Here is a 27,938-nt window from a genome sequence, read left to right as displayed (position 1 = left end):
TGCGTGGGTTTCATGTTTAATTTCAAAAGGACGTGTCTGGATGACAGGTCCACTTTAAAGTAAAGGTGGGAAAAACCGTTACCTTCTTACACATAACTGTTTAAAGGAAAATATTAACCCCAAAATTAAAACTTACTAAACTGAAATTTAGATATCAGTATTTATTGCCCTTTTAAATCTTTTACCTTTAGCTCCCATTGTATAATACTGTATATATGATATTGTTTGCCTCAGCGATCACCTGATCAGAAAAAATGCAGCTCTAACTGTAACTGGAAGAAGTGTGGAAGCAAAAGACAGAACTTTGTCCATTAATTGACTTAACAAGTATGTGTGTCCTTGGTTTGTTTTTGTGCACCATGAATCATAGGATCCCAGGGGACTGCCCTTAGTTCTTAAAATGGCAATTTTCTAATTAGGATTACCAAATGACACATATTTCTAAAAATGTATATATGTATATTATGAAAATGGTTTATTTACATGAAGCAGGGTTTTACATATGAGTTGTTTTATGAAATATATTTTTATAGAGACCTTCATTGTTCAGGGGTATAGTTTTCCTTTAATGTAGAATAAATGCCTTAAAAATAGTATGCCTTCTGTTCTGTTATTTGTATGGGAGCACAGAATCCACAGTTTGTATTGGTATTTGGCCAAATTTTAATTTCAGTTGAAATCCTCAAAGTCATGTAAGTTTAAACTGCTGGACAATAAAAAGCAACAATTTTATATATTGTTTTCTCTTTCTTCCTTCTCTCTCATATTTGAATTTGAAAAACAGAGTTTGGATTGATAAAGAATGGCGAGTAAAAACATCATTACAGTTTAATGTGTGCATCTCTGCATCAATATATTGGGAAGCTGCAGGAGCCTCCTCCTTAATCGAGTACAGGAGCAATAAAGAATAATTGTTCAAAACATGCCAAATTGGGAGACAGCTTGTGGCACACAGACACACTGATACAATATGATGTCATGTAGCAGAACAAATGCTTGTAGCTCTAATCTGCTCTCTTTCTGTGCAGGGTTGGTTTTAATTCTCGGTGCTTTATGTAGATTGTTGCACTGGGTTACACTAATTAAATTTTGATCTGTTTTCATTCATTTTGTCAATGCAAAAAATGTATTTTTAGTTACAACCTGTTATTCCATAAAAACAGATTGTCTTCATCCCAGAGTAGAGCGAAAAAACGATATAATCCTTTTTTTTGTTTGCATGGATAAATGCATTCTTGTTAGAGGTGGCAATTCTTCTCTGTCAGAAACGTTTATGCTTGTAATTTTCAGTACCTCAGTAAAATAGAGCAGTGTTCTTACAAGACTAATTTCAAGAACAGTGTATGTCTGAAAGAGTAGGGGTTTCTATTGTTCTGCACTCTAGCATAAATATGCAGAAGAGAGGAAAATATACAAAAGCTGCATACAAAATCATATTACTTTGCAATAACAGGCTGTTGTTACTGAAATGACAGGACATTTTCTAAAAAAATAAATATATAAAATAACAACATGGATAATTGTGTGGTAACTATTTTTTCTCTCATCTTACACATATTAGATTCTCAAAAATAATAATAAAAAAGACAGCTGCAGCAAAGATGTACTGTTACTATGAGCTATCAGCACAAAAGATCAAGTTAAAGAAAAAATTAATTATTTGCCTTCTTCTTTTGCCTCTTTCCAAGGGGTCACTGACCCTGGCAGCCAACTTACTATTGCTGTGTGAGACTAAAAGTTTATGTTCACTTTTAGTTTTTATTACTTTCTTTCTATTCAGGCCCTCTCCTATTCATATCCCAGTCTCATTCAAATGAATGCCAGGTTGCTAGGGTACTTTGGACTCTAGCAAACAGATAGCTACTGATATACCACACTGAAGAGCTAATGCATTAAAAACTAAATAATTCAAAAACCTCAAAAATAACCAAATGAACACCAATTGCAAATTATCTCAGAACATTACTCTCTACATCATACTAAAAGTTCGTTTATAGGTGAGCAACCCCTTTATGGCTTAGGGAGCGGTTGCCTGCAGGTTACTTGAAATTCTTGAAGTCCAAGTTCCTTCTCATATTCAGCAGTGCAATACTTATAGGTAATTTTCAGAAATCTTCTTAAAAGCACTTTATTTATCATAACTTTGCAGTTTGATAATTTGGAGTAAACAGACATATTTACCTATTGTGGATTTGAGAGAATGCATGCTTTCTAAAAACATGGCTTTCCGGGGAGAACTTAATTTCTGTGGCTTTAGCCTACATCAATTGTAGCAAATGTGTTGATTTTCCAGTAACTGAAATGACAGAAATGATAGATCATATTCACTTTTCATTTTGGGGTCCTTACATGCCACATTGTAAACCTATTTACATTGTGCATCACACTGTTCAGTAGACCCCTGGCATTCATATTGCTGGTGTTTTATGTTGGTACTTAATGACCTGTGGGAGATAGAAAACTGAAAATTGCAGGTAATTTTTCCAAGAACTTGAGTGAGTTATCAGTATCCCAGTGGGTAGTACAGAGTAGAAAGACATAGTTCATTATTTGGGTTAGTTAGAAGGTGTTATTTCTATATAAAAAAAAAAGTATGGTTTCCTTGTTTAATCCTAGTGGAATTTTCTGGCCTTGAAATGTAAAGTATGCAGATTTCTGGAGCATTAGAAATTTCTTAGTGTATTGCGGGGAGTTTTTGATTCATAGAAGTCAAACATTTCCATATAACTATACATATGTGGTATTGGCTTGTTTGGGAGAGATACCCTTTGTTGTGCAATACTTGCAAAGCAAACAGATACTTGAATAGAGAAGGCTGGAGTACTTGTTTTAACCCATAGTTGCAGCTTGAATAGTTAAATAGTGACACCTAGTGGTACAAAGCAGAAAAATACCTAATGCTAATTAAGCTGATCGTTGTAAGAACAGGTGCAGAGTTAGTTACTCTTGAATAATCCATCCATATTGGGCAGTATATACTGGTCTGGTGCATCTCAGGGCCAGAACTAGGGGTAGGCAGATTAAGCGCCTGCCTAGGGCGCAATCATAAGGGTTTTCGTTTTTTTTCTTTATAAAAGCTGGTTTTGTTGGAAACAGTGACACCATGGGGACTTAACAAAGAATGCAATGTGAAATCAGTCATAGACTGAAATATGAGTATAAGACTGTAGTTACAATTTTTATCAACTCTATATATACACCTTGAAATAAGGGTTGTTGCACAATAAGAATTGCAACACCTAGTAAATAACCCCGTAAAACACGCTAGTACTACTAATAATTAATTAAAAGAAATAATAGCATTAGCATTATATTAAAACAACATGTTGGGCTAGGACAACAAATACCAAGGATAATACCGCACACCGATTAATATAAATATATAAAGGATAACTTAAGAGTACAAATAAAAAATATCATAATAATAACTAAGCTCTATAGTTAGTATAGGTATGGGTATATAGAATTTAATTAAAAGTAGGGATGGGTGTGTGTATGGATGCTGGGTTTTCATTTGGAGGGGTTGAACTTGATGGACTTTGTCTTTTTTCAACCCAATTTAACTATGTAAAATATGAAAATATATAACATTAACGGTAGGCACTTTTAATATACATCTGATCAGTCGATTTTTAATATATTTGAACTGGACATTAAGACAACTGATGAATTGTTTTTACCAGTTTGTGTATATGGATTAATTCTTAATAGTGTGTAAATTTTTTATATATACAAAAAAAGAACTAGGTTCTGAAGAATTAATAGACTGACCGGCTGATATGTTTAGGTATTTCATTGAATATATTTGATACCATAGTTTTATAAAGGTGTTCTTAAGGAAACGGTATCTTAGGTATCGTATTTAAATAATCACAGTGGTAATAATATCATTATAGATATTTATTAACTCACATATAATGCACTGTATGATGTTTTGAAAATACGGTAAGATGTTTTTCTACTGGATTGAAATTTTGTAACAATTATTTTCTATGAATATTGGGCATCATAATGTTCAGTAGACCCCTGTCGTTCATATTTGGGATGTTCTCTCTTGGTACCTAATACTATGTGAGAGACAAGATACTAAAAGTGGAATATTTGAGGCAATTTTCTGCTATTTCATCAAAACTGACAATTTTGGGAAACTATTATGACTCAGTAGTTTAGTACACATACCAGGAGCTTGTATTACAGCAGCCAGAGCGTCAGCTGTGAACATTTATATACACTATTGTTATTTGGGTGCCTCTGTACGCCACATAGTTTGGTAAACCTAGGCAAATTGGGCATCAAAATGTTCCATGGACCCCTGGCATTCATATTTAGGATGTTCTCTCTTGGTACCTAATGATATGTGAGAGATAAGATACTAGAAAGTGGAAGAATTTAAAGATTTTCCGCTATTTCATCAAAACTGACAGTTTTGGGAAAATATTGTGAAAATATTGGAGTAGAAAGATGTGGTTATCCACGTTGGATTTGTCTGAATGCGTACTTTCCAAAAATATATGGTTTTGGGGGTCAACATTTTTTTTTGGTTTTTACCCTGCAAAAACTGTAGTAAATGTGTTGCTTTTTTTCAACTGACCTCCAGGACAATTTGTATGCGGTAATTTCATTTTGGGGTCTCTAAACTTATCCACAATTGGCATCAAACAGTTTGGAGAACCCCTGGCAATCATATTTAGGGTGTTTTTTTTTGTATGTAATGATACATGGACAATACAATGCTGGAAAGTTGAAGCTTTAAGGAAATCTTCAGGTATTTCACCAAAACACCAATTTTCACCAAAACGGGCAAAATTCTGATGTGCGCATACACAGAATACAGAGAGCAATGTCCACATGCGCAGCACAGAATCCGTGGCTTCAGGAGACATTGTGTGCATGCATGTGATGTCACTTCCACCAAATTAACTCTGACCAGGGCTTGTTAAAAATCAGTTTACTCACAGTTATGGTGCCAACTATTCTTAAGTAATAGATACTTGTTTTCTTCAAGGGTCAAAACACTGCTGTGCTTTCAAATCTCACTAATTAAATCCTAGTCAGACCTGAACACAGCCCATTTTGCTACAAATTTTCCAGCAACCAATAACATCTCCCCTTTTTAAAATATACAGAGAGACAAGCTTCATTGTGGGCTTCACCTGAGATGTTGAGGTGTTACTAAACTGAAGCTAAAATACCCCAAAATGCTGATACCTATGAAAATATTTATTACAGTTAACAGTCAGTATCTCTAGCAGATGTAATAAAAATCTCTGTGCTATACACATTTTATTTTTAAAAAAACTAGGAGCAGAAATAAACAAAATCTTACCTCTTTCAGCAGTTAATTGATATATATTTTAACTTCAAGTGAGAAAATCTATTATACAGTGTATAGCTTGTTCCAATATTACTGAATATAATGTGGGTTATTGGAAGGAAGTCAATAATTCTTATTTTTGGAAATTTGGAGTAAGGAAGATAATTCTTGTTTTTAGATTTTTTTTGGGAAGAAGGTAAATAAATCTTGTTTTGGGGGATTTTTTTGGGATCAGAGCCAAGTCTTATACTTGAGGTTGTGTTTATGGGATAGCCATTTTCATATTTTAGAAATAAGAATAAAAAGCCACCACCCAAACAGAGAACACAAGATGCTAAATTCTGGTAACAGTGTTACTTTAATACAACAACAATACTACAATTTACAACAAAACATTTCAGAAAAAAATTCCAAACAACACAATTTGCTATGCTACATTAACCTGAGATTGATTTTTTATTCTCTCGTAGAAATGGTACAAAAATATGAAAATAAGTTAGCTCTGCTTATTAAAAAGAAATACTGCAGAAATAGTAAAACTTTCAAAAAGCTTAATTATAAACCACAACACAAACAATACTTATAAAAACGTGGTGTTGTTGCAGCAATAGTAAAAAAGTTGAAATACAATACAAAGATGCACAGACAATACTTATTAAGTCCTGGGAAACAAGACATCAGTGTATGTTAATACGGAACCAATTTCACAGGCAGCGCTGTAATATGGAAACCCAATGGTAAAACTGTAGACAGGATAAATATGGTTCAATCTAGAAGCACATGCAAATGAGCCTTTAAGAGGCATTCTTCATAGCCATTACTAGATCACTACAACCCGAGATGAACACTTTTACAGACATTGCCTCTACCAAGGCAAGAATTATAGCAGTTTTCAGCCATTTTTATAAACACGGAAAACAGTTTGCACTCAAAATAAAAAATGCTTCCCCTGGTTGTGGAATAACTGTGTCATGCAATAACATATTATCAGTACAGGATACCTTTAGTGTTGAGGCTGTTGTTCAACTAAACTCCCTTAATGATAATAAGCCAGAGAGCTGAAATTAAACAAGAGCTTGGGTACGAAAGCCTATTCCATTTGTGCTCTGAAGATGCATCCATCCATGATTTTCTTTATATTTTGGGTGCATTTTTTTCAGAGAGAACTCATTATTCAGTACAGGAACCTTAACATTGCCTTAAATCAATGTGATATTGTGTGCATTTTATCTTTTGGTTTACAATATTGTCTATTCTTGTGGAAGTTATGGACATGGAGAATATTTTATGAGCACTTCTTTTTCTTTACATTTCAGGCTTGTGAAATTACAGCCCCTCAAAAAGAATGATATTTTGCTTCCACCATCCTGTTATTGAACTGAGGAGTAGTGATGTGCACCCACCTGCTCCTAAACTGCATCTGACCCAAACCCTACCGGCACTTCTATTTATAGATCCCAACCAGCATGATGTCACGAAAGGTTTTGGGCCGAGGCGGGTAAGCATCTCTATATAGCAGCTGTCGGAAGCACAAGCCGGCACAGTAAGGTCGTGGGGAGAGCAGAAAGAAGAGGTCAACCCGCACCTGCCTGCGGCCCACAAACAGTGTGCAGAAGTCGTCCCAAACCTGCGGGTATCGGGTCAACCCGCACATCACTACTAAGGGGCCCTTTGGACACTGCTTCCTTTTAAGTAAGCAAATTAGTAGTTAAAGATTTCAAAACAAAACAAAACTGGCATCCTGGCCTGCAGAAGGGGTTTTTTTTCTTTACTTTTAAATGAGTGACAGATGCAGGCAAAGTGACTATATTTGCTTTTGACAAACTGTGGTTAGTATTTTAAAGATGAACTATTGTATTTAATATATTGACACACATTCTACCCAGTGCCATACAACAACCACCACCTAGTGCTAACCAGTGATCCACTAAACGCTATAGTAGGATGTCCTACTAGGATGTCCACTGGGAAGGGCTATCATTAAATCAATGGAAAGCTATTGACCTCTTCCCTTAGAGCCATAAACTGAAATAATAGGATAGTTAGACATCACACAACACAAAGGCTGTCTAGGACAGAAGATGATATCTCTTTGACAGCACTGAAGAGGACATTCTTTTTATGGGGGTCTACACCAAACGAATGCCTTAACTTAACACAGATAAATGGAGCCACTGACCCTGCACATGTACCACAATCTCATTTACAGCTAGTTTTAAGAAAACACTGCAATTCAATAGTTTTTTTTATACAGGCACTTGGGAACAGATGAATGGCTTATTTTGTGCATTGAACATATCACAAAGATATGTTTCAAGTGGCAAAAAAAAAAAATCTATAAAAGCTTACTAAAGTGATGTTGCAGAAATGGAAAGATCCTCTCCTGAGGGAAACCATCCACAAGTGTATATAAAGACAAATATGCAAGCCCTCATACTTTATAAACATAAATTTGATTAAACAAGAAATAGTACAAATTGTACCCAAAGCAAAGTTAATAATTTTTAAAAGATAAAAATGCAATGTGCATTTCTAGTTCCATTTTGAATAAAGTTGGTAATACTAGAAAATGTACTGAATTTTATGAGCAAAATTGGGCTAATTTATTAATCAGCTTTGAGTAGTAGGACGTGTTCAAAGTGATGTCTTCCTCGTGTACAATGATCACTATGGCTGTTGAGTGTTAAGTGGGGTAAAAAAATAATCAAAGTTCAACAGCTGCTAATAGTGTCTAGTGCCTAAGGCAGATTGGCAGCCATTTAAACATTTGCTTTGGTCTATTGCTATCAACTGTATTTCCAATAGCCTAAATAAATGAAAAAATATAAAAATAAAAACTGCACATACAGAATTTTCTGGAAGTGTATCTTTGCTTCTCCTAACTGAAAAAAAACATTAGTGAGGCCATGTTAATTTTTATCTGTACTGCTGCCGCTACCACGTTAACACATTTGCACACAATCTCAAAACTACTGGGCAGAATAAGCTATGTCTAACTTTATCAACAGTACACATTACACACAGTTTGTTTCACCATTCACTATATTAAGTGCAATCTTGTTATGTTAGTAATCACAAGGAAGAATGCTCCATTGAATTGTCCTTTTCCGGTGATGACAATATCATCCAGATGAAGGACAGGAAATCTTACTACCAGGAACCTGAAAAGACGTAGAAAAACAAAAGTCTGAGTTTTGTACTGAAGGTGGAGACTACAGCAACATTACAACAACAACTAGTAGATATGGCATACATATTTCACAAATTATTTGCAAAATGATCATTTGAAGCAACATAAAAACATCTGACAACTAGTAGCTATGGTATATTCCTCTATTGCAAAATGATCATTTGCTGTTTGTCCTTAGTAAAATAACAGCAAACACAGGCCATTCATGAAATCTTGACAATGACACCCTATTCACAGAATTGCTAAAGCATTTGTATACGGAGGACTCCTGTATAGATTTGGACAATATTCCAAGAATTATTATGTTTTATACCTTACTGAAGAGCCCAATTTAAAGGGTCAAGTTGCTTGCAGTCAATGTGGTAAATACAGTGGTCCAAGTATTCTACTTTGACCAAAATATCACCATTTCAGCAAACAGGGAAGAAAGAGATAAATCATGCACAGGACTGGTGCTGCTCCATCTTCTTTCTGTTGTATGCTGTCAATGTCATCAAGAAATATTGGAGACCTCACTTCCATTGGGACAACGCAATGGAATGCTCAGTTCCACATCTCCTACTTGATATTACCCATTCCCACACTCTGGGGCAGATTTATTAAAGTTTGATTGGTAAATTCAAATTTTCAATTTTCTTTTTTGAGTCAAAACTCACAAATACGAATTTAAAAGCACCAATTCGAATGTAAATTTGAATGTGAGATTTTTCACACCTTGAAAATGGAAACAGTTCTAATTCAAATATTCTCCACCCAAAACCTGTGTTCATTCAAGTCAATGGCAGCGGCCCGTTGAACCATTTGAATATGTTAATTGTCTTGACAGTCAAGTATTTTTCAGACGGAAAACACCAGTCAAAATTGATTCGAATTCAATTTGAATTTTTAGGGTCGTTCATATTCAATCAAATATTAGACTTCGAGTATTTTCATAATTAACCTACAATCGAGTTGTGAGTAAATTCAAATTTACTAGAGTTAAAAAAATTCACAAAACTTCAAAATTCAACTTTTGATAAATCTGACCTCTGAGTTTTTTGGGCAAGGTCGTCCCTAACTATTGTATTGGTTGCTTTTGTATGTTTTATTTATACTTCCAGTTATTGTGCAATCAGAATACACTCAGAATATGTTGACATTTTAATAATACATGTTAATACTACTACCACTACTACTACTACTAATAATACTAGTAATAGGGCAGTTAGCTAATGATTGCAAGTAATACAGGACAGGAATTAGAAGTATAATATATGCCTGAAAGTCCCATAGGTGAATCAAGGGACTGATTTGATCAGTGAAGAAAAGTTAGCCCATCCTTTTTATTGTTCTTCCATCATCTGTTAAAGTAGAGGAGTATATGAGTCCACATCAAGGGAAAACAATATTAGTTTAGTTTTTGAGAGATCTAATTTTGTTGGCGATGGGTACTTCAGGAGTAAATCTAAGAATGAGGCCAATGTTAGGTAAATTAGGGAAACCCCTTGGTAAAAAAAGTGTTTCAAATGCACACTTTCAGGAAATTAATGTTTCACTACTTCTTTCACACAGTGTGTTTACCAAAACCATTTTTTAATATATAATAAAAGCAATATCCTAACTTGCAGAGACTGTTTTATAATGTATAGTAAAATCAATTTCCTAATTTTCTTTGTAATCCTTTATATTTGCATATGAAATTGCAGACAACATGAAGTTAATACACCAACACCTGGAACAGGTCACTCTGTGTGTGATTTAGCAATGAGCAAAATTATTCGCCAGGTTTCAATGCAAAAATAATTTTTCGGTGATGCGAAACGGGTCGGATTCAACCATCACTAATGTTCATCATCCAGAAGTTAAACAAAAATATAGGTACAAATCTTAACTTCTAGCATTAGTGTGTGATAAGGTTGTTAAAATAACCAACTTCTGGAGTTAACACAGAATATGTATAGTCAATAGTGGTGACATCACAGTGCATGTCTCTTCATAGATGTCAGTTCTTGAAATAAGGGAGGCCACTAAGAGCTTATGAATGGACACAAAATATAAATTTTGACATTTGCCAGTACGTTTCTTCTGTACTTTTGAATAAGTTACTTATTACCAGTGCAAGTATTAACTATGTTTTGCTTATTCTATAATTGTAAAAGTGCATATTGAAATAAACTTAAACTATGCAGAATTACAACATTTGTTTGCTTTACAAGACAATTAAAAAATAGTGTATTTAAGGAAATAATCTAAAACTTACCCAATGACCATGTTCCTGTTGGTGTAACATCATAAGAATACCTAGCCTGCCCAGAAGCTTGGTGTGATGCAGGGTGTGGAGCAGAGTAACTGTAATTCATAGCAGCTTTAAGTGCATCTGTTGTCTGGAACCTCTGAGGCTGAACCTGGCTATTAAAGTTTGGGTATGGCTGGTTCCCAGTATAAGGATTTTGTATTGTAAATGAGGATGTCCCACTACATGGCATGGACTGCTGTGTATTGTAAGGCATTGCTTGGTAAGGATGGGTCACTACACTTGTGTTACTGCTATTTAGATACCAGTAATGTAAATAATATTGCCAAGGGTAGAGGCAGCTGGATGGCTGGGAATATGTGTCAGTCATCTGACTCTGAGAATGGCTGTTTGAATCACTACAATTGGAAAGGCCATTTTGTTGTAACAACGGTTCATTCTTCTTGTCTTTTGCTTCAATAATGGAAGTTGCAGTTTCATTTGTTTGTTCCTTCAAAGGACTATGTAATGTGCATTTGTCAGCAAAGTGTACATTATAGCTCTTCTTTTGTTTATCTGAAAAATACAGCTTTTTAAGAATAGATTTCTGTTCAGCTTGACCTCGAGGCATTTGAGATACTACATCTATGTTTTTTTTACTTCGATCAGAGAGATACTGGTATCCTGATGCAACATTTATATTTTTATCTGGTGCCTGAAGTTGACCATTTGCGTGGAGAGTGACTTGTGAATCATTTAGTAATTCCTTTACTGAACCATCAGTGGAACATTTTATTTTAGCTTCTCTGTCATTTGCATGATCTAGCACTTTTGCTTTGACTGGAGATAATACATAATTTCTATGAAATATGTGTTCAATAGCAAATGAAGATTGATCTTTTTTTTCTACAGCTGTTATGCCCTTTGGAGTCTTTTCAGAGTTTTTGCATTGTTTATCAGCTGCGTTACTGTAATCTTTGTTTTTCATCCTAGAAATAGAAGAAAAATACAAACTATAATATCAGCACACATCACCATTGAAAAGCAGAAATATTTGCTGGATTATGACTGATTTGGTGAAGGCAAATTTTTACAATACGTTATTACCTACTATATAGGATAATTACTAAAACCTCCTACTAATAAAGTTAAAAATGATATGAAAGCTGTGTGACATAGCCTTCTTGCCCTGCACTTTTATAAGGTCATAGATCTCCCCCAATAGCTCCTAATATACTTTATAAACAGTAAATGATTTTTTAGAAAAAGGATTAAAACAAAAAAGTATGTTGCTTGTCAGGATACCTTAAAGGAGAAGGAAAGGCTAAAACTAAGTAAGCTTTATCAGAAAGGTCTAAATACAAATATAAATACACCAGTAAACCCTCAAAGTAATGCTTTGTCCTCTGTCAAAAGAAACACCACATTTCTTTCCTTCTATTGTGTACACATGGGCTTCTGTATCACACGTCCTTCTTTCAGCTTAAACCTCGACAGGGCTCGACATGAGCATACACAGTTTGCTGCTCCCCCCCCATCCTGATGTAATCTGAGCCCAGAGCTATGAGCGTGCAGGGAGAGACTCAGGCAGGAAGTGATGTCACACCAAGCTAATATGGCAGCTGCTATCCTAAACAAGCAGAGAGAGGGTTTCTAGAGCTGTTTATTTAGGTATGGTAAAGCATTCTGTAGAATAAATATAGTGTTATAGCTTGCACTATTGTGGCTAATTTATTGGCAATAAACTGCCTCAATAGGATTCCTTCTTCTTCATAGAATCATCTATGTGCTTTTCCTTAATTTACTTGAAATTATTCCAGCACTGCTGCTCTAATATCACCAGTTCATATTGTGAAAACAGAATAATATAGATACCTTGAGTTGCTTTTCTGTTTGCTTATTTCTAGCTCTTCTTTGGAATCATGTGGAGGGGAATTCATCACCTATAAAAGAAAAAAATATTCAATTCAATTTTAGTGAAAATGAAAAACAATCTCAAAAAATCAAGGCTGCTACAGCAAACGATACTGCTACAGAGAAGGAGAGAGACTGACAGCAAAATAGCATATTAGAAGTCACTGATGAGTTCATGACCATACTTATACAGGTCATGGAACTCCAAGGTGACTTCTAAAATCCTCACTTATTTTAGCGAATCATGTGATAAAAGTGACATTGTTAAGCATTAATTATAATTGATCACTAAGCATCTAACTTGGGGGTGCCAAGTTAGACCACATGTTTTTACATGAAACCTTGGACTGGTGCTCCTCCTATCAGAAGAAAACTGCACCAGCCCAGGATTCTTCCAGCAAACATCAGGGAGCAATCGTCTTCTGGCTTCTTCTCGCGACTGCACATGTGCGGTAGAATGAAAATCTGAACTTTAATAAAAAAAGCCAGTTATTTCGTTGTTTTGCGCATGCGTCTGCCCCGGGAAATTTGAAGATAGAAGCAGCCGGAAGACGATCGATCCATGGTGCTCGCTGGAAAAATCCTGGGCCTGGAGCACCGGTCGGGGGGTTTAAGGTAAGTACATGCCCAAGTTAGAAGACCTTTCCTTCTCCTTTAAAAGGATACTGTCATGGGAAAAAAAATCTTTTTTCAAAATGAATCAGTTAATAGTGCTGCTCCAGCAGAATTCTGCACTGAAATTCATTTCTGAAAAGAGCAAACAGATTTTTTTATATTCAATTTTGAAATCTGACATGGGGCTAGACATATTGTCAATTTTGAAATCCTCCCCCCCTAATGGTGGGGGAGGATATGGCTAGTCAGTTGTTAGTTAGGACCACCATATTGGGTTTGCCTTAGCATGGTATGGTGTCTAGCCAATCTTATGATCATAATTTTGTACCTAAAAACCCATTTTTGAAAATATATACACTTGCACAGATATTAAACATATACCTCTACTATAGAGGGGGGTTTGGTATATTAACAGTTTATTCAAAGGGCTTCCATATAAGTCATAATAATTTGTATTGCTCTTTAATCTATGAGTATTTTTGTTTTGCTTCTAGCAGAACACTTGAACATACCATATTGAGATCCCCGCTAGAAAAAACACGTTGCCTTTTCAGTAAAATTAAATTATACTTCACCTTTCGCTTTTTTGGGCTCATGGAATGTGTCTGTTCATCCTGATTCAATGGTGGCCTTTTCTTTGTGTTAAGCATCCCGTAACCTTGATCATCTTTACCTCGTAGCTGATCTTGTTTCCTTTTGTTTTCCATTATCTGGCAAATGCATACATCAAATGCTGAAGTGTCTGACCTAGAAGTGGCTTGTTTCATGAACTCAATTGTTTTCATGATTTTCATTGTTTGGGCAATTTTTCCCAAATCTTTTTTTGGACAAGACATTAACAGGCCAAGCAGATCAGAAAACTGGTTGTAGTTATAATCAAGATCCGCCAAAGTACTTCCGTAGTTTAGAGAGGCAATATGCGGAGAGAAGTGAGCATAGGAATGCATGGCAAACCTGGATTTTGAAACAAATGTTTTGAGTTCTGAGAGCTCTGAAAGTTCCCGTGTCATTATCTGAAGGGCATAGGTATAATTGACAGAATCTGAATAATCGCTTATTGCTTCTAGCTCTGTCTTGATCTCATATATATTAGTATTTATAATTTGTAAGACATCCGAATTCAAGTTCCCTTTAAGATACAATCCAATTCTGTTTTGAAACTGAAGTAATTCAGGAAAGAGAGATTTGTCAAACCACAGCAACCCCCTGAATCTCTTGTTGTTCTTTCTGGAAGCCTTTACACACTTTAGGAAATGTAAAGTTTCATAAACCATAAGGATATCAATGTAGCTTTCTATTGCCTCTGGCTTCAGAAGAATTGTGGTCTGATTATGTTTTTTAGCTGCATCCAAAACATTATATTCTGTGATTATGACTTCATCTGCATCACATTCTTGCATTATCTGAAAATATTTTTTTAGAGCTTCTAAGTGCTTTTTACAGCCAGCGATCATTTCATTCATTGTTGTAGAGTCTGCACACTGTGCTTGGTCTATGATTTTTCCAACATAATATTCATCTTCCTGACTGTTAAACTCTGGATTGATGTTTGACTGGTTGTGTTTTTGCTGTGGGCAAATAACTGTGGTTTCTTCATGACATGTACCATAGACTTCATATAATTTTAATAAGGCAGAATGGTTCAGTTTGTGTATAGACTCTGATATTAGTGAGGGAATTTTTTTCTGTTTAATATATCTTGCTTTTTCCTTCAAAATGGTGCATTTGGCTGCATCAAACAATAAATGTTCAATTCCAAAAAGGGACAGTTCAGTGTTCAAAGACTCAGAGGTCTGAATATAATCAATCTTTGCACAGATTAATTCTAAAAGGCACAGTGCATGTTCAAGTTTTCCAGCATCACACTTTGGAAGATTATAATAGGCCTTAATAATCTCTAAAGTTCTTGTCTGCAACATTTTTAAGTCCTCAAATGTGTCCCCAATATGAACTCCACAAGATAATGGGACTGAGAGACAAAAATCCAAATGATCAGCTGAGTTCTTTAAAACAGCTTCACATTCCTCAGCTTCTCTTCGGTATTTAAGGAAGACATAATATGATTTGTGCTTTTCATGAATTTTCTCAAAAACATCACAAAGTTGAGTGTAATGGTTTTGAAGTGTAACAAGAGCACTACTTTTTAGCTTCTGTTGAAATCCAACATAAATATTGGACTGCTGTTGATATCCCCTGTCTCCATCAAGTAACTCAAGGTAGAGAGAGCTGTCATAATACAGAAGACTTCTGAATGTGGGCTCACCTTTTAGATTGTATATTCGATTTTCTATAAATTGTTTGGTTTCCATGACCATTTGCAATTCAATAAATGACTCTATAGCCTGTGGTTTTAAGACATGCTTAAAGTCTGCTTTGAGTTTGCTTTCAACCAAAAAATTGCGGTCAAACATGACTTCTTTGACTGTGCAAAGCTGCTTCTCTTCAAAAGCTTTTATAAATCTGGGAAGCTGTTTCTCGCAAATTAATTTATATTCCTGCAATACATTTACACAATATGTTTCATCTGCCTTTTTTAAAATTGAACATAAGTCTAATGAAACAGTTGAACACTTGTTCAGGGACCTGGTTTTCTGTTGTGTAAAACCTTTCATTTTGCCTTCTACATCTGTCTCACTCTGGCCATTATTTGCCCCCATGTGACTTTTGAAGTCTTGTTCTTGTTTGGCAGTGTCATCTGTTTTTTGCATGGCCTGCATGTTATTTGACGTAGAAGAGGAAATGTGTAGACCAACATAACAGTCCTGCTGTTCATCACATAGATTTATACTGACATTTTCAAGGGGTGGTTGTATAAAATTTATCAAAGGTGCAGCATTTCCTTTACATTTGCTTTCAAAGCTATCCACCAAAAGTTTGTTCTCAGTAGTCTCAAGTGATGAAAGAATGTCATCATTATGAACTTTATGTTGTACTTCTTGATTCCCACAAGCAGGAGTGAGGTTACCATGCAGCTTACTATGGTTCTCTACTGTTATTTGTAAATCAGGGTAGATTATCTTTTCACGCTCACATTTTTGGAGCTCACATTTTTGGAGCTCACATTTTTGGAGGGGTGATTTGTTAGACTGTGGCACTAGCACCTCTCCTACTACTGTAGTGGAACCGCCCAAACCAAACATACTATTCCAATCTATGCGGTTTGCCAAGTGGCTACAATCAATATCATCAAGCAACACGTTTAAGGATATGTTTAAATCAACTGGCATTTGGGCTTTTGGGTCATTTAGATTATCGAAAGATGGAATTTCAATCTCACCGCCAACCTCCATATCTTCAAAAAATAAATCCTCATTCCCTATTTCTGTTTCATAACTCTGCAAACACAAATGTGTCCCGAAAATGCTATTTTCCATAGGTATGCCAACATTACCAGCATCAAACAAAGAAACCTCATCAGTTACGCAATTCTGATTTACAATTGCCTCAGGTAAAAGTATATAAGAAATTTGATGCTCAAAGGCTAGTTCTTTAAAATGCAAGGAGGAAATATTTTCTACACAATAATCTGTTGTTTCACTTTGTGTACATTCTGAAGTTTTTGCTGTAAACATATTTTTACATCTTTCTTTAAGGGAATTCATTTTCACAATAACAGGTTCTTGAGAGCAAACAGTTTCATTCTGAAATTCCATGTTTGCAAAATGATCATTTTGGAAATCACCCATCTCAGAGTTATCATTAGAAGTGACATATGGTATCTGTGATATTTTTTTCTCTGGAGGGATCAGTATTTCTTCCTTTGCCAATGTTATACCAGTAATCATTGTTTTACTGCACTGATGTTCCTGTTTGTCAGTTAGATTTTCTTTTAACCATTGTTGTTGTCCTTCTGCATTTGCAAATAGCTTTTCTGAGGTCTCATTTTTAGCTGTTTTCTTCTGTACTTTCACAAGTGATGAGTGTTCTTTCCTTTTATCTGTACCTTTTCCAAATCTTCTTTTGGTGCCAACATCCATCTTATTAACTGGTAAGGTGGCATTTTTCTGTAAAGAAGCTTTTCTTGAATTCTCAGAGCTTTTTTGACCATGAACCTTACTACCTTTGATTTTGTGATTGCTCTGTGATGTTTTAAAAACATTCTTTACAGTCTGTGCCATGTTTTCAGCTTTTACTCTGTGATTTGATTTTGTTGAAATAGCTGGTAATACCTTTTCTTCAAAATTTGTACTACACTTTGAAACTTCAACAATCTTTTTACTATTGATTGATTTCTCTTTATTATCATTAGAAATTGCTGTCTTTTTCTGCATTTTATGTTTATGGCTTATTTCAAAAGAGTTACATCCACTAGATTGCACCACTCCTGCAAATTTCTTTTTTTCTTTAGAAATGAAAGCTTTCTTTGTCAATTCCGATTTTGTTGACCCAATACTGAAACTTCTTTCTTTTTTGTGTTTCTTTAAAATGTGATCACTTTTTTTAACAACTTTTCCACAGACTGTGTTAGTGACAGATAAAGTCTTAGATACATGAAAAAAATCTTGTGTAGCAGAGGAATGTTCTTTTTCAGAGAGTGTACTTGGATTTTGCTGCTTTCCCTTTTCCTCAACTATCGCTTTCTCAGGTAGATTTTGAGAATAACATACTGTTTCATCTTGTTTCATCACCATATTATTGTCATTTTCACATTCATTCAACAATGAATGTTTATTTACTTCAGACTTTTTTATTAAACTGTCATAAAGTCGAGCTTCTTCAAAACTCAAAAAAAATGACTTTTTTAATTTTTCCTCACATTTCTGAGAATTCCACTGATAATATATTTTCTGATCACAAGGTTTTAATTCCTGTTCCTCTCTTCTTATTCTGGGATCTTTTATTGATTTAGATGTAATCACCATGCTTGAAGAAATCAGCCCATCCATGTCATGATCTGTTCTTTTTCCAGTTTTCTCCTTTTGATCAAACTGGTGAGGCAACTGATAAGGCAAATGCATAGTGGGGTCCACAGCTTGCTTACCAAAGGAAGAAGTCCCTAGAAGATTTTCCATCATAAGATTTATGGCAGTACAAGAAAGGAGGAACTCATTTTGCTGTGCATTGTGACATAATAGAGGTGACTTTGGCGCTACTGTGCGAACATTTTCAAAAACAATCTTTGCATCCTTGCCTTTACCAATTCGTTTTGCTACTGTGCAGTTCATTAAGTTAGCACTGCCTAAAAAACAAAACATAGAAGCCTTTTAAAAAAAACACTTCTACAATGCACGGTTTATTACATGAATTTGTGGCACTTGTAACAGCACTAAAGATGGCATGAATCTGCTTCTTTCTATTAAAGGTATGGGACCTATTATCCGGAAAGCTCTTAATTTCGGAGAGGCTGTTTCCCATAGATTCCATTTTATCCAAATAATCCAAATTTTAAAAAATGATTTACTTTTTCTCCGTATTCTGAATAGCAGGTGCCATACCTGTATTACAATGGAGTAACGTGGTCTTTTGTGTGGGAGTTACATAAATTATAAGGGAAAGCATCAGGACTGCTCCTCAAGTCTTTATTACATTTCTACACTTTACTGGAAGCAACATCGGCTATGCAATATGCATAAAATGGCATAAAACGTTCACAATAATGCCAACATTTCAGAATAATTTTCAGTGACACAGCTACATAGTCAGAGAAAGTTTGTTTTAAAAGTATGTAGTATATCGTTGATCTCCAACTGCTACTAATTATAGCTCTAAGCATTATTCAGCAGCACGGCAGATGTATATTGTAGTACATTGCAGATGCCTAATTTATGATTTTTATTTAATCTCATAATTATTAATTTTAGTATCCCATCACCAAGATAGATTATTAGTACTGCCATATGCATACTAGAAGAAATCCAAAATGTAAGCATGATTCAGACCAATGCTATAAAAGTAAGCTAATTTGACTATCTACTGTTTCAAACTCCCTCACACACTAGATGAAGTAAAAGAGATCAGTAGATCTGTTATTACTATCCTAATACAAATGTAATTATTGCCACACTTTAGTTTTGACAGCTGATAAGATTCTGGGTGTAAAACCAGCAGAAATTTTGCCTGAAATAATGACAAAGCAGATTTACCAGATCTATCTATCTGTAACTATCTATAAACTGCTCATGACGCTTCAGAATACATTCTGTTATAGAAAAGTACAAAGAAGAGACAAAGTGGAAATATGCCTCAAATATGGTTATGTCGGCATACACTCAGTTTGGAGGAACTTATGAGCAAGAAAAGTAATTTCAAACTAACTTGTGAAGCCCCTTGTTGCACTGAGTTTCTATTGTCTGTTAAAAATGCAGGTCCAAAGATTTCTCTTACTTTACTGCAAAGCAAAAACCTTTAAACCACCTTAAAGACTTTCAGTATACATTATTCTTGAAATCATAACAAAGGTGATCTTACCAGAGGTAACCAGCTTTGGTTTAAGTTTTACCGTTGGCAGTATTGGCCCTATTTCTGTCTTCTGTTCAATAAATGTGACAGACACTGAAGCATATGGAAGGCAATGTCTTGGATTGTCGGCAGGCTTGAAATTTTGGTCGTACTCATACAAATACACCTGACACAGCAAAACATATATGGTTATATTAGTTGGTTCTGTTGTGATCCAGAGATTTCAGCATGCATTTTTTAAAAAAAACTGTTCTGAGTTCTGAGCAGCAAAAGCCAACCAGAGGTATCCCTCTTAAGACAAAAAATAAAAGATTTTAGGTGTAATAATTTACACACAAACTCAGTTAACAAGCCTACAGAGGAAGCTAATTCATGACTGCTTCTACCAAACATGCCAGGTAAACTACCAGGCATGCTATGGAACAAAATGACAAAACTAACAGTTGTATAGACAGAAAAATCTGTTGAACCAATACCTGAGATTAAATCACCAGTGATCAGCAGAGAACTCTCATTATAATGAAATGGAACTGTGCTGTGCAACTATAGAGGATAGCAACTATTGAGGTGACTCATGATGTATAGGAGGCACAATGGGGCCTTGGCTAATAAGCTGTTTCACTATATGCTTATGAAAAATGTCATAGTCTCAAAATGTTTGAACCCCCACACATAAAAATAACATTATTTTTATGCTGTTGTTTCCCCCACAAATACTGACTTGTTTGCGCCACAGGTAGCATAACTGCAAATATACTTTAACAGGAGATAGCAACCAATAATTTGTTTTTTCTCACAAGGTTAAAGTGAGCAAAACATCTGGAATGCTGCTGCTGTTATAGGTTTGTAACTGATTTTTTTTGGGCTATACAATGTATTTGTGATATGAAAGTGATACTGACACTTATTATATATTATACCGCATCTTTGGTTGGAGATAATATATTTAGCCAACAGGTGCCCTTTAAAAATACTTATCTACATTAAAAGTTACCTATAAGTCATGTTGACCATAAGAGTGAGTTTCTAATACTGACTACTGCTATACAAATAAAGCAGTCCCATCATAAAGAAATACTGGGGGCTCAGATAGGTAGTGTACACATTTTTATGGCAATGTTATGCTAGATGTAAAAAAGGTTTCATTTCTAGTGTGAGTATCTCTATAAAGCTACACAGATGAGTGCTTACATAGACTATTAACATGCATTTATATTCCACAAACAGGATGCATATTCTTTATATGGAGACAGGTGCCAAATTGGAGGCCTATTTTGGAGGTGAAATCTGGGTGCATGGTAAGTGCAGTAAAATATTGATCATAGTGAACCTGGACAAATTCTCTAATGTTGAAGTGTGTTTGCAACAGTTGCTGATTTGCTGCACGGACTGCAGTGAAAATTCTTTGACCAGGCCCATTTTTAGTCACACCCCTAATTACCATGGCCATTTTACAAAATTTGGCAGGTTATGAAAGATTGAACACAATTCTGTTGTTTTTAAGTACAAGTATTACAGTTTTGCTACTGAAGGTGAATTGCTCTTTAAGATGTGAGTTCTCCCAAGAGACCTGCTTATCTTAAACTGTTACAAAAGTATCTAAGTATCTATTCTGGCTCTGTGTCAAAAGCCAATTAAGTTAGTTCCTGCTCACCCCTCATAAAAGGCAATTAAATTAACCTAGAGTGATCGGTTATGCATAAAACCATGCTGGCGCAAACTCATAGTATTGTGACTTACAATTAAGTCAAGTATCTTATCCTTTAATACCCCTTCAAAAAGCTTTCTTACTACTGATGTCAAACTAACAGGCCTATAGTTTTGAGGCTGAGAACGGGATCTCTTTTTGAATAGCGGCACCATTTGTGTAGACTGATGAAAAGTAACATCATACGCCCTTTAAAACATTTATAACAATTGCTGTTTAATTTCGATTGGTCGAATTTTGAATTTATGGGAAATTTAAAAAACTCACATGAATTCGAAATTCGACCCTTGATAAATGTGCCTCTAAGGGTCCCACCCCATCCTGCTAATTTTTTTTTTACTATTTACATATTTAAAAAACATTTTAGATTAATTTTAATCCTTGCTGCAATACCCTTTTCCATCTCAAATTTAGCCTGTCTGGTCGGTTTTTTGCATGATTTTATGGCCTCCCTGTACAGTGCTTGAGAAATGTTTTAGCTGTCCCGGCTAACTTGAAAGCCTTAAAAGGACGTCTTTTCTTACCAACAGCAACACTTCAGTCAAACCACAAAGGTTTTGCTTTACAACGACGTTGCTTGCTTACAAGGGAATATATTTTAAAGACATCCCACTTTTCTTCTGTTTAACCCTGCTAACAAGCTTTCCCAGTTTATATGTGGCAGAGATGCCCTTATACTGTCAAAGTTTGCATGCCAACGTTTAGGGGCACATTTACTTAGCTCGAGTGAAGGATTAGAATAAAAAATACTTCGAATTTTAAGTATTTTTTTGGCTACTTGGACCATCAAATTGGCTACTTCAACCTTCGAATCAAACGATTCGAACTAAAAATCGTTCGACTATTGAACCATTCGATAGTCAAAGTACTGTCTCTTTAAAAAAAACTTCGACCACCTAAAACCTACCGGGCATCAATGTTAGCCTTTGGGGAAGGTCCCCATAGGCTTTCTAGCCAATTTGGGATCGAAGGAAAATCGTTCGATCGATGGATTAAATTGATCGCAGGAAATACTCCTTTGAATACTTCGATATTCAAAGGATTTTACTTCGACGGTCGAATATCGAGGGTTAATTAACCCTCGATATTCGACCCATAGTAAATGTGCCCCTTAGTGTTATAGTTCCTGCCTTATAGAGTTGTTTCTGCAACATAATCTCAAAGGAGATCATGTTATAATTACTATTCTCTAAATGCTCACCCACGCAAATGCTAGAGATGAGTTCTGTATTAATAGTTATTACCAGGTCCAAAAGAGACTTAATCCTAGTAGGTTCATAAACGAGTATTTACAACCCCCACTAACTTTTTCTGAGTTGGCAACCCCATTACTACCCCACTGCTATTTGTAACAGTAGCATACAAATACATGTGTGAATACATGTAAAATACATACTAATGAATTTGCTGTTTGCTTTTCAAAGGAATCAGTCCAAGATGGAGACTTTTTTGACATATGGCTATCATAGTTAGGTGCAGGATCCAGTGGAGTTTTCTTAGAATTCAAAACTGGCTGTACTTTCTTAATTCTGCCAAAGAGTGCCTAATAGGGATAAAACAATAACATGGATGTCTTGAAAAATGGTGCTAGGAGTGAGTATTCTCAATTCAGTTTGCAATGTCTTTATACAATGTATGCATTCCATTTTACATTGCATACATCTGCATCATTAAAATATAAAAGAAGTTAAAATGTAACACAATATGCTATCTCATTAAAAATACACGTATATATACACATATAAGATACACTTATTAAATAAAGTATATGCAGCTACATTTTACTTTTCATCTCCATCATACAACTATAGTCTTAAACCAAGTGTTCAACTCTGAACTGTATAAACGTCTGCAGTCACAGGCCAAGAGATCACCTTACTGAAAAAGTGCCTTATAATAGGAAAGCAATAGGTAAATGCCAACTTATCCAGCTAATATTCTATTTATTTTATCCAATAGTGATACATTGTAAATGGCATTTAAACACTTCAAAAATTCAATATTTTAATCTTGGTGAAGTGTTGTGGTCTAATACAGGGGTCCCAACCTTTTTTTACCTGTGAGTCACACTCAAATGTAAAAAGAGTTGGGAAGCAACACAAGCATGAGTCATAGCAAACCATCAAGAAGAAAATAAAAGTTTGCTATGAAGCTGATGCTACAGGGCTTATTCATTCTGATGCTAATTGAGCTGATTTTGGGGCTGACTTAATGAAAATCTGAATTTATTACTACAGTGACATATATGTGTGTATCAAAAACTATAAAAAATTAACACCATTCTATAAGTATTTTAGAATGGGTCATTCTATAACATATAAAAAGTTAACTCAAAGGATATATATAGTGATAGATATAATGATATACAATATATAGCATAGTCCCAAAATAATTAGGAACTAGCATGAGCATCTGTAGAGGAACAAAGGGTTGTAGGGTATAAAACTCCAGAGCTTAATGTGCAATATTTCGACCCTGCTACTTTGTTAAGCTTTAGTTCTCCTTTGAGTTAACTTTTAGTACTTCATAGAATGGCCTATTGTAATATACTTTTAAAATGGTATTCGGTTTTTATAGTTGTTTAATCATTTGCCCTTTTCTTCTGACTCTTTCCACATCACAGGAAACCAAGAAAATAGTACTGCATGAACTATGGCCTAACTGAAAGCCACAACGAATAATATTTCTGGAGTATTTATTTAAACTTTAAAGCAAAAAGGAATGCAGTTATCTTATAAAACTATTTTAATTACTATTTTCTTCATATTGAGAGGTAGTCCACGCAAGAGGTTTAGGAATACGTACCTTAAAAACTACAATGGTATTTGATTTACTATTTTTCATCTTTGCATAATGCAGTGCAACATCAATGTGCCTGAAGACGTATACTCCTAGTTGAGGATTCCCTAAAATTGTGATGGTTGAACTTTTAACACTTAGGCCATGCTGGCATATGTCAACAACTGCAGTCTTAGGTACCACTAGAAAGCAGAACTGTTCTTTGAAATCTTTTTTTCCGAGTTCTCGCATCTCAGACCTAAACAACAATAAAACAAACACCCATTTGTTTTCTATATACACATATATATCTAAACAACACTGACACCTGTCAAGAAATGTAGGCCCTGCAAGAATTGACCCAATCAACGATATGCAAAGTGACTTCTCACAGAATGCCATTTGCTAGTAGCCAAGTTTCGGATAGGGCAGCTACAAATACTTTCAAACAAAGCAGATATTGCATGCTAATAGGTGGTTCTATATTTATATACTGATCTTATACAGATGTCTTCCCTTTCCTTTAAGAATATAGTTTGTCAAGAAAGAACAAACAAACAAATGCCTAACATTACCATGCACAAAGCCAAATGTCAAATAAAAAAATACAAACATCTCTTGCAATAGGACTTTGGAGCAGTGGAATGTTCAATGTACTAATGATTTGTACTTCTCCATATTGCATTTGAAAGGAAGAGTCTTAGATTGAAGGATGCTAAGAGAACATTACCTGCTTGCAGGTTATTTGGGCTGTATCTTCTTTTGCAGAACATACTGTTCAAAGCTGATCTCTTAGTGCCACAAAAACCAAGGTAGCACAGAATCCAGGACTCACTTAAAAAATTCCTATCACGATGAATTGCCCATATTCTTAGAATTCAACCAAATAGATCCAAATCAAGTACTCTTTCCCTATAATGAAATAAAAGGAACTAAGTTTGTCCAGGAGCAGTAACCTATAGCAACCAATAAAATGTTTCCTTTTAAAGAGATGCCCAGTAAATGGTAAATGCTGACTGGTTGCTATAGGTGAATGGAGCTGTAGCAAACTTTGCACCTTTTATTATATAACCCCTTTAATACAAAGCAATATTAAAGCACTGTACTAAAAATGATTAACAGATGAGGCTTTAAGTTTGATTTGGATTTATTTTGTTATTTAAACAAATGTCTAGTGAAAACTTACTCAGCTGAATCCAATGTGATAATGGTGTAGGTGTATCCATACTATAATTAGTAAAGTAGTAAAGAATTCTCAAAGATTGACTCTAGTGTATACATGCTGTGTGATAAGGAACATATATTATAAGTTACACTGGGGCAGGGGCTAATATGAATTATGAAAAATATACATAAACATCCCAGTGCTGTAAAATAGATAACAAAACATCTTGCCCATGGAGTCATGACAAAAAAAAAAGTAATTCATCACACTGATAAATATTATATGTCAAATGCTAGAATAAGGCCATAAGTGGGACAGCACAAGCAACTTTGAGTATGTGTTCAATAGTTACAGTATGTTACAATTGTATACTTACACAAATAGAGCAAATTAAACATAAAATAGTATTACAAGCCCCACCTTTAATTGGCTCCTGGACATACAAAAACCCTATTTACAGATTACAGTTACCTTTTTTCAATAAAATGATTTTCCAAATTGTAATTACAAATTAGTTTTGGATCTTCCAACTTCCATGAAGACTTTAAATCATAGCATATGTCTAGTCTTGCTTCATTCAGAATATTAAGAACATCATTATATTCCCTCTTATTGGTCATGTCACGTGCAAGATACCCTATGGATACAAACAGAAAAATGTAATAAAACTAAATGACCAACACAATTTATATTATCATGCGTCACACCTATAATCTTGATAATACCAACAATTAGCCATGGAATGTTAATTTATTATATAATTATCAACGAAAGATATTTACGATGCAAATGTATATAGTTTTCTAAATATAATATCTACAATACAGACAGCGAAAATAAGACACGGATGGTCATTAGCATCACATCTTGTCCCCAAGCTCCAATAGTGCTTGGGCAAATTTGCTTAAATCATTCTGTGATCAAAGGGCTAAAACTACTAGCTCTAAGGTTGAGTGACATAACCCATAACAGTAGGTGAAATCTGTGATCATACCTGCACATCACTCTTAACAATCATATTCAAGTACAAGAATACAAAGGCACCGCTGAAGCTTTTGAACGGAATTGTTCAGTATAAAAATAAAAACTAGGTAAATAAGATTTTTTTTCAATACAGTTAGTTAGCCAAAAATGTAATGTATAAATGCTGGAGTGACTGGATATCAAACATAGATATATTAGATAAATAAATATCTAACAAGGCTTTTGAATCCGAGCTGCATGCTAAGGATCATGCTATCTGAAAATAAATTATATCTGATGATATATCTGATATCTCATGCATTAGGATTATTAAACCTAAAATTCCAATCCAAGAAATGTTATTTCTAATGAAACTTAAACATAGTTTAATTTTTTTATGCTTTAAATGGCAAAGGTTTAATACCAACCTTTCTCAGCAGCTGTTTTAATTTTAGGAATGATATAGTTCTTCAGGGACTTCATGCTGTCTTCCATTTTCTCTCTTCTAAAATATAACACAAGTATTAAGCTTACAACTAGCAAAACACAAAGGGCATTTTGCATAGCAAATACAGAATTTAGAGTGAAAAGTACCCCCCTAATTTTGACATCTTAAGAAAACAATTAGCCTTTATATTTTTAGTTGCCTGGTAGAGATTTCAGGAATGTTTTCTTACTGATCTGTATATTAAAATGATAGTTAACTAAATGATGATGAAATGAAATGCATTTTATCTATTGTCCACAAGATGGCCCAATGCGAAAAGAGCTAGAAACATTCACTGTGACTACTTGTATCTGCTGGTCTATGCTCTATTGCTATTATAATGGCAAAAGGGGAAATTAAAGGGGACCTATCACCCTAAGAAATAATTCCAAATTCTTTTCTATCATGTTGGTTGAGCAAAATAAAGTTTACTCACACTTTATTTATTCTTAAAGTAAATCTGGTTTCCTTCAGTCTTGGAATTCACAATCATAGTAAGCAGGCAGGTGCTATTTTGTGACAAGGCAATTTTGTTTATCACCCAAAATCTTGTGTATGTGCAAGAATTGGGGACCTAATGCCCATACATGGTACCCTACACAATTATAGAGTATGATGAGGGAGGGTGAATGTAAGGAGTGCAGTGACATCTTGGAAGTACTAAATGGAAAGTGAAAGGAAGTGACTGCCCCGCCTCTAGAGGAGGGGCAGGCAATATATGATTGACAGTTCAAACTTTTAAATGAGTATATAAAATGTATGGGTGTTTTGAAAAAATTGGGTTTCATGTTTAATTTGCAAAAGACTTTCATTATACATCTTTTTATGTGTGGGTGACAGGTCCACTTTAAGGTAAGTTTACTGCTGTAAAGTGAAAGCTTCTACTTTAGGTTTTTACAGTTTAACTGCCAAGTACATTTCAACATACAAAAGAAAGGGCTGTGTTAAACCATAACAAATTGTTTGCATACTTATGACTTAACTGCTAAAGCATTCTTGCAAGTTCATAAATGGCATTCAAAAGCATAAGAGTTACATTCTGATACACTGTAAGTCATTATGTGCAATGCATTCACTATTAGCACCATCTACATCTAATTGTGCAACAATTGCAGAAATTCACGTATTGTACTCTTGTGTCTAAAGCTCTTGGCTAAGCAAGTACCAGTGCTATGCCTTGCTTATAACTGTGT

The 27,938-nt window shown here is 34.8% G+C and overlaps 1 protein-coding gene across 2 annotated transcripts in view; it reads right to left on the bottom strand.

The window, feature by feature from the left end:
• Positions 1-7,326: 7,326 nt before the first annotated feature.
• The window catches only part of LOC108706828, a 35,277-nt gene continuing 14,665 nt past the window's right edge, over positions 7,327-27,938 (bottom strand). For both annotated transcript variants that reach the window (XM_018243575.2, XM_018243576.2), the window contains 9 exons: positions 26,687-26,763; positions 25,767-25,932; positions 24,158-24,389; positions 22,749-22,895; positions 19,654-19,810; positions 13,821-18,424; positions 12,592-12,659; positions 10,744-11,705; positions 7,327-8,475 (listed from right to left, as the gene is read on the bottom strand). In XM_018243575.2, the coding sequence (XP_018099064.1) occupies positions 8,465-8,475; positions 10,744-11,705; positions 12,592-12,659; positions 13,821-18,424; positions 19,654-19,810; positions 22,749-22,895; positions 24,158-24,389; positions 25,767-25,932; positions 26,687-26,753 (6,414 nt within the window). In that variant the 5' untranslated portion in view covers positions 26,754-26,763 and the 3' untranslated portion in view covers positions 7,327-8,464. The remainder of the gene's footprint in view (positions 8,476-10,743; positions 11,706-12,591; positions 12,660-13,820; positions 18,425-19,653; positions 19,811-22,748; positions 22,896-24,157; positions 24,390-25,766; positions 25,933-26,686; positions 26,764-27,938) is intronic.

The sequence above is a fragment of the Xenopus laevis genome, chromosome 1S (genome assembly GCF_017654675.1).
Source record: "Xenopus laevis strain J_2021 chromosome 1S, Xenopus_laevis_v10.1, whole genome shotgun sequence".
Classification (NCBI taxonomy): domain Eukaryota; kingdom Metazoa; phylum Chordata; class Amphibia; order Anura; family Pipidae; genus Xenopus; species Xenopus laevis.
The sequence above is the reverse complement of the archived record's forward strand: the minus strand, read 5'-3'. Positions and strand labels throughout refer to the sequence as shown.